Genomic DNA, 8,351 nt, shown 5'->3' with positions numbered 1-8,351 from the left:
TTCAAGTCCCAGCTAAAATCCCACGTTCTGCAGGAAGCCTCTCTCAACTTCTCTTAATTCTGGTTCCTTCCTCTATCGATTATTTCCTCTTCATCCTGTATATAGCTTGTTTGTAGATACGTGTTTGCATGTTGACACCCATGTCAGTTCCTCAAGGGCAAAGACTATCTTCTCCCTTTCTTTGTATATATGGCACTTGGCACATAGTAAATGCTTAATAAATGTTTATTCACTGAGTAACATTATGTAAGGCTCTTATCACCTCTAGCCTGGACTCCTAATTCCTTTCCAGTCCAGTCTGTTCTTCATCATGTAGCTAACAAAATAATAATTTTAAGGTTCCAACTGACTAAGCTACTCTTGCTCAGAAACCTTTAAGCATCTTAAGACATCGTGTCACTTGAGCCTCACAACAACCCCGTAATTTCCTATGATTACTTTACAGATAAAAAGCTGAGGCTCAGAGGGGCCAACTTGTTCCTGGCCACACAGCTAGTGACAGGCTGCATTTGAACTCAGGTCTTCTCTATTCCAAGCACAGAAGGCCATCCACTGAGTCATACTTCCTCTTTACATAAAAACCCTTTTACTTTAAGTTCTTAGAATCATAGGATTTAGAGCTGGAAAGGACTTTGGAGATTATCTCTTCAGATCTTAAAGAAGCAATGTGCTCTGGTAGGCTTGGAGTCTGGAGGACCTGCCTTATGTACTTATTAGCTCCGTTTCCTGGGGCAAATGATTTAAGCTCTCTATGCTTCAGTGCTCTCGTTTTTAAAATGAAAGACAGACAGAAAGATGATTCTGGCTCTCTTCTGAGCTCCCGTTCAGCTCTAAATCTATGATCTCCTTATTTTACATGTAAAGAAATGGGGCACAGAGTAGTGTATAATATAGATGTAACTAACAAGATTCAAATCCAGGTCTCTGGACACCATATCTGGTACTCTCTCTACAGGACCTAGCCATTTCTGGATGAATTGTTGACACAGCACTTCAGAACCAATAAAGTTCTGTGTTAGATCTGGCCTCCTCACACTCCTCCCACTACCCTGCCCCCACCAATGGGTACATCTTAGAGCACAATGAGAATTCCTGAGGTCTTTACAGGTTGTAATTTCCAGGAGTCTCTAGGATGCTTTTGACCCACCCAAACTGTAAGCAATACTTGGGATGAGACATGGAATGACCACCTTAAGCCCTTCTATCTAAGCCTGCAGTTAGTTGCAAGGTGGGAAGGGGGTGAGGCCATTCATCAAAATGTTTCATATGTCATGATGAGCAGGTGACAGGGTAGGTGGAGAGACTACAGGAGGCTGGAACAGTTAAGTTACCTACCTATGATAGGCAGAGGTTAGGGCTCCTTTTATTTCCTTGTTATGCTGTGGGGTTCTAAAGCCATGGATAGATGCTGCTTTTAAACCCAGCTATAGCCTGGCTATATAGTAGGAAGAGTGAGAAATCACCTAGAGGTGCCTGATTGTAGCAGCTGATCTTACTCCTCCCCTGCTCGAAGGGAGGAGTGCTTTGTAGTAGGTATCAGGATGGTGCCAGTCACCCAGGACCTATGGCTATTAAAGTTATTTGGCCCTTATATTATAAAAGTAACTAAAGATACATGAGGGGGTCCATCCTGATTGGTTCAACTCCATGACAAAACTCCCTTCAGAAGCTTTATTTAATATTGGTTTGCAAAGTATATTATTGATGTAGATGGTTGTTTTTTTTTTCTTTTTCTGAATGGGAATTTTTCTCTGATAGAGGATATTATCGGATATGGAGAGATCCTTCCACTGGTTCCTGACTTTATTTATAAAAAGCTGTTCCTTTCTAGATCATAAATGCTGACTTTCTTGCTAAATAGATAAGCATTATTAGTGTCCCATAAAAGCCAAAACAGAGACAAGCTAGACAGCAAACAATTAAAACATAATTTGCTTTCCATTTTGGAGGAGGGCCACTATCAATACTTCCACCAAATCCTCTCTTAAGACAGAATGGGGGATCCCACCCACTTAGGCAATGACAATTTTTCTTGTTGTTGCATACACCATTAGAATTGCACTTCTTGGCTGTACAGTCATAATTCAGTACAGAATAATCAACACACTTCTTATACAGGCAGATCTTTCCCTGGCCACACACTGCACCATTATTCACATAGCCAATATCCTTCATTTCCAACCCCATGTGAGAGTCTATTCCAAAGCATGTAACTCCATTCACATAAACCTGGAAGACAGTAGTGAATTTTTCTAAATGGGGAATCTGGCTAACGTTAGTACATTGGAGCCTGCCACACAAAATGTGGGCTGTGTCACACTTGCTGTATGTATGACCATCTAAAGAACAGTTCCCAAATTGATTGCCTATCATGTTTGCTTGTTTGTAGCAGATCGGGGGAGCATCATAGGCTCTTTCACCAAAGATAGCTTTGCACTGTTGAATGCGGTCACTGCAAATACTCTGATAGCAAACAGCGTTTTTGGTACATGGAGTTCCATCCTGCATATAAAAATCTTTCTGGCACAGTTCCGAAGTTCCATTGCAGTACTCTGGAAGGTCACATGGTGTCCTAGGGGGTCTGCAAAGCGTTCCAGCTGGTGCAATCTTACAATTTACACAGCACAGTCCAGAAGCACAGTCAGCATGGGGCCTCAGGGTACAGCCTGGTTTACAACAAGAATCCTTGCTACATTCTTTTACTGATCCACAGTCACATTCTTCTCCCTCTTCGACCACCTTATTGCCACATATCTTTGTAGGGGCAATCTTGTAAGGCTCTGGTAGACTTGTTAAACAATCTATAAACTGTTCACTAAATCGATCAAAATAACTGGCATAACTGCAGTTGCTAAAGACATCGGTTAAGCCTAAGTCAGCATACATGATGCATTGCTTTTGTGCACAGATACAGGAGCCACGGTCATGAATCATGCCAAGGTTATGACCAAGTCCATGGGCAACAGTGACAGAGAATTCCAACAAGTTATCCTCAACATATGCATCTACAGCAGCTGATGTTAGGTCATGGCATATTGTACCAACATAAGCTAAACCCTTGTCTATACCAAAGTTATAGCGAGCAAAGAGGTGGGCAACATCATGTGGCAAACGCTCATTAATTACTTGTTTCCAATGGGAAAATACATCCAAAGTTACCTTTATGCCCTTACTAAAATCCAGTGGGTTGTTATTTGTCCAGATCTCCACTCCACTCAAACTTATATAGGCAGACATAGGATAATACAGGGAATCTATTATATTGACCACTTCTATTACTTGGTATATCACCTCAGTTTCATTTTCCCAAGCATACTTATACCAAAAATTATCCACTACCACCACCAACTCCACAAACCTGGTTCGTGGCCACCAGTTGTCCTTGGGCCCAGCCCTAGGCACTGACAGTCCCAACCCATTTTTCTCCAAGACCAGACGATCTATATCCTCTTCCGTTAAGCCACACTTCCAGCCAGGACCTTTCTTTTTATTCTCCATTGGATAAACTAGGTGCTGAAAAATGGAAGAGGCGGGCAGGGGCTCGATTTCATAGTAAAGAGAGTTCACCTGCAGCATCCCCTGGAGACCCCCATGACACGTGCTGAGGGCAGCCAGGGAACCCAGGGCCCCCTCCACGTAACCTCGGTAGTAGCAGTCTTGTGGGATGAAGAACTGGTCCATCTGGACCGACCCTCGGTCAGTGTAAGTGAAGACTGGCAGGTGCCTGGGCAGCAGGAACTTCTTAAGCTGCAGGTGGACCACATGCCTCCTGCCCCCGAAGTGCAGCAAGTAAGACAGCCGCCCAGGGCTCCGCCCCTGGTCGAGGCCGCTCAGCTTCAAGGGAATCACTACCTCGGAGGAGGCGAAGCGCCAGCTGGGCCGGCGTTGGAGGCAGCCGACGGGAGTCAGGAGAGCCCCGAGCCCGAGCACCAGGAGCGGGGCGCTCAGGAGGGGCCGGGCCCTGGCTGTCCCCATGAGCAACGGCCCCGGGAGAGCCGGAGCCGCAGGGTATAGGTCCCTGTCAGCAGGTCCGGAGGACTACAGCGGCACGAGACCCGGAAAAGGCCCGCTGTAGTAGCTGCCCCGCCCCGGGAGCGCCTCCAGACGATTTTCACCCACCAGCTGCCTGCCCTCAGACCCCTGCGGCAAGACCTGCTGGGGGATGTTGGGAATGAGGGACAGTTGGACCTCGCGAGGAGGGGCTGGGAGGGGGAGGGGAAGAAAGCCATATGGAGACAGCTGTTGGGGCCACCCTTTGGTCCCAGAACAACACCCTAGCACAAAGGGGATGGACTTGGGGTGCAGATTTGAGCCAGCTATTTTGGAGGCATGGCCAGTGTAGGAATTTGTTTTACTTTAACCATGCATATTTATTACAAGGTTCTTGTGTTGTTGGTTGTGGGGTTTTTTCTTTTTTCTGGGAGAGAAAATAGAATTTTCATTAAGAAAACTAATTTTAAAAAGAAACTTGCTAACCAAGAGAGAATCTGTTAGGGCACATAGGAAGACAGGAACTTTCTTTTTCTTTTCTCTCTCTCCCTCCCCCCCTCTCTCTGTCTCTACTTTTCTCAAATCTTTGGATCACTAGTGCCTTACATAGGGTATGTGTGAGGTAATGTAGTGTCGTCTTATTAATAAACTATTTTTTTAAAATTCTGAACATGAACCTCAAAAAAGATCATTTCCATGCACATGGTAGAACACCAAAAAAAAAAGGATTCTATATGAAACCATGAATCTTCATTTAATTTATAGCTTTTATCTTATTTTTATACTTCAGTTTGTATTTAGATACCATCAGTTCTTTTTCTGTAGATGGATTGCATTTTTCATAAGTCATCCTGATAGTATCCTGCTCATCATTTCTTTCACAGTGACTATTGCTAACTGTATTACCCTGCACCTCATTCCCTCCCCTTGATATTTACTCTATTTTCTATCTTCTTTCACCCTATCCCTACTCAAAAGGGTTTTGGTTTTTACTTCCCCCTCCCTCAATCTGCCCTCCCTTCTTTCACCTTTCCCCCCCTTAACCCCTTCCCTCCCACTTTCCCACAAGGCAAGATAGATTACTATACCCACTTGAGTATGTATGTTATTCCCTCTTTGAGCCAATTCTGATGAGAGCTTTTTCTTGTTTCTTTTATGTGAGCTACTTTACCCCATTCTACCTCTCCCTTTCCCTTTCTTCCAGTGCATTCCTCTCACCCCTTAATTTTATTTTAAAGATGCCATCATAGGGCAGCTAGGTGACACAGTGGACAACTCACCAGCCCTGGACCCAGGAGGCCCCAAGCCCAAATCCAGCCCCAGACAAAAGCCACCCCACCCTGCCTGCCCTGCCAAAAAAAAAGATAAAAAAAAATAAATGCTTTATAGAAATCATCCCTTCATATTCAATTCACGCCTGTTCCCTCTATCTAAGTATATTCCTTTAAGCTGCCCTAATACTGAGAGAGTTCTTATGAGTTAGAAGTATCATCTTCATGGCAACTAGGTGGCACAGTGGATAGAGCACCAGCCCTGGAGTCAAGAGGACCTGAGTTCAAATCCAGCCTCAGACACTTAACACTAACTGTGTGACCCTGGGCAAGTCACTTAACCCCAATTGCCTCACCAAAAAACAACAACAATAAATAAATAAATAAATGATGTATTTAAATAATATATTTAAGAAGTATAATTTTCCCATGTAGGAATGTTAACAGTTTAACCTTGTAACATCTTTCATGATTTCTTTTTCGTATTTACCTTTTTATACTTCTCTAGGGTCTTGCATTTGAAAGTCAAATTTTCTATTCAGTTCAGGTCTTTTCATCACGAATGTCTGAAAGTTCTCTTTTTCATTGAAGTTCCATTTTTTCCCCTGAAAGATTATACAAGTTTTGCTGGGTAGACGATTCTTGGTTGTAATCCCAGTTCTTTGCCCTCCAGAATATCATATTCCATGCCCTATGATCCTTTAATGTAGAAGCTGCTAGATCTTGTGTTATACTGACTGTAGGTCCACAGTACTTGAATTATTTCTTTCTAGCTGCTTGATTTTCTCCTTGACATGGGATCTCTGGAATTTGGATGTACTATTCCTGGAAGTTTTCATTTTGGGATCACTTTCAGGAGGTGATCAGTGGATTCTTTCCATTTCTATTTTACCTTTTGTTTCTAGCATATCAGGGTAATTTTCCCTGACAGTTTCTTGGAAGATGATATCTAAGCTCTTTTTTTTGGCCATGGTTTTCATGGTGTAGTGATTTTCAAATTATCTCTCCTGGATCCATTTTCCAGATCAGCTATTTTTCCAAGGAGATATTTCATATTGCCCTCTATTTTTTTTTGTTCATTTGGATTTGCTTTATTGTGTCTTGATTTCTCATAAAGCCATTAGCTTCTATTTGCTCTATCCTAATTCTTAAGCAATGATTTTCTTCATAGAGCTTTTGTGCCTCCTTTTCCATTTGACCAATTTGGCTTTTCAAGCTGTTGGCTTTTTTTTCATGACCCACCTGCATCATTCTCATTTCTCTTTCCATTTCTTCCTTTACCTCTTTAACTTTTCCCTCTACGTCTTTTACTTTATCTTCAAAATCCTTTTTGAGTGCCTCTTGTGGCCTGAGACTAATTCATATTTTTCTTGGAAGCTTTGGATGTAGAATCTTTGACTTTGTTATTTTCTTCTGAGGTTGTATTTTGATCTACCTTGTCACGAAAGAAACTTTTGATGGTCTGCTGCTTTCTCTGCCTGCTCATCTTGCCAGGGCCAATTTTTTGGCTTTTAACTCCTTCTTAAAGTGGGGCACTGCTTCCAGGATGCACTGTCCAAAGCTTCAGGGGGTCCAAGGTGGTATGATTTAAGGAGAGGCTCATTCTCAGCCTGCCTGGCCTGGCCTGTAGGTAACCATAGGCCTGCTTGCTCTTTAACCTAGAAGCAAAAATCTGGTTCACTGTGTTCATAAGCTCGGTGTGCCTGTGCCCTTCCCCCACTGGGCTACTGCCACTAAAGTCAACACAACAGCACCCTGGCCCCCATCCCACCCCCGGCCAACCACTGGACCCCCTCACTGGTTTGTGAGCTGAATTCCAGAAGTAGCCACTGATGCTGATGATTCAGAGGCTCTGGAGGCTTGGCCTCCCTGGGGCTGGCTCTGTGTGGCACAGCTGTGCTCCACTCTTTCCCTGATACAGTAGACCTTCCCTGCCACACTTTTTAGCCATCTTTGGCTGGAAAACGATCTCACTCTGTTCTTTTGTGGGTTCTGATGCTCCAGAAATTGTCTTATGGCATTATTTGGAGGTAGATGAACAGACCATGGGGAGCTCCAAAAGTTACAGCCTTTCCTCTGCCATCTTGGCTTTGCCCCCTATAGCTTTTTTCTTTAAAAAATAAAAGTATATAATAAATTCTACACATTTTCACAACCCTTCTGCTTGTCTACACTTCCTTCTTCACTTCCTTTCTGTTCCATTTGTTCCATTTTGTCAACTTTTTAAAAATGGTACAGTGGACATCTTTTATTTGATATCATTTTGCTATACCCTTTCCTTCTCTCACAAATTAAAAACCCTTGTAACAAGTAATAAAAAAAAAACCCTGTGTAACAAATAAGCCTAATCAAGCAAAATGAATACATGCATGTAATGATCAACTGTGATAGACTTGGCTCTTCTCAGCAATACAGTGGTTCAAGATAATTCCAAAGGACTCCTGATGGAAAATGTTCTCTACATCCAGAAAAAAGAACTGTGTAATATGGATGTAGATTGAACCATACTGTTTCTACATTTTTTTTTCTTTGTTGAGGTTTTTCCTTTTGTTCTTATTCTTCTTTTACAACATGACTAATGCAGAAATATGTTTAATGTCATTGTACATATATAACCTATATCATATTGCTTGCTGTCTTTGGGAGGGGTCAGGGAAGGAGAAAAATTTGGAACTAGAAATCTTATAAAAACAAATGTTGAAAACTATATCTACACGTAACTAGAAAATAAAAAAAAATATTTCTATGATAAAAAATGAATACATGCTGTGGCCATGTCCAGAAAAATATGTCTCTGTACCTTGTGCCCATTACTTCTCTATCAGGAAGTAACATGCTTCATCATAGGTCTTATATAAACACTGTTATTTAAATTGATCACAGTTCTTAAGAACTTTCAAAGTGTTTTTCTTTACATATTGCTATCCTAAAAAAAATGGTTCTCCAGGGGCAGCTAGGTGGCGCAGTGGATAGAGCACTGGCCCTGGAGTCAGGAGTACCTGAGTTCAAATCCAGCCTCAGACACTTAACACTTACTAGCTGTGTGACCCTGGGCAAGTCACTTAACCCCAATTGCCCCCCCACACACAC

General features: G+C 42.5%; 1 protein-coding gene across 1 annotated transcript; it reads right to left on the bottom strand.

The window, feature by feature from the left end:
- Nucleotides 1-1,827: 1,827 nt before the first annotated feature.
- Nucleotides 1,828-3,975, bottom strand: LOC122738634 (disintegrin and metalloproteinase domain-containing protein 20-like). The gene has a single exon (XM_043980621.1). The coding sequence runs from the start codon at nt 3,973-3,975 to the stop codon at nt 1,828-1,830; it is 2,148 nt and encodes a 715-aa protein (XP_043836556.1).
- Between the last annotated feature and the right edge of the window lie 4,376 nt (nt 3,976-8,351).

The sequence above is a fragment of the Dromiciops gliroides genome, chromosome 2 (genome assembly GCF_019393635.1).
Source record: "Dromiciops gliroides isolate mDroGli1 chromosome 2, mDroGli1.pri, whole genome shotgun sequence".
NCBI lineage: Eukaryota > Metazoa > Chordata > Mammalia > Microbiotheria > Microbiotheriidae > Dromiciops > Dromiciops gliroides.
The sequence above is the reverse complement of the archived record's forward strand: the minus strand, read 5'-3'. Positions and strand labels throughout refer to the sequence as shown.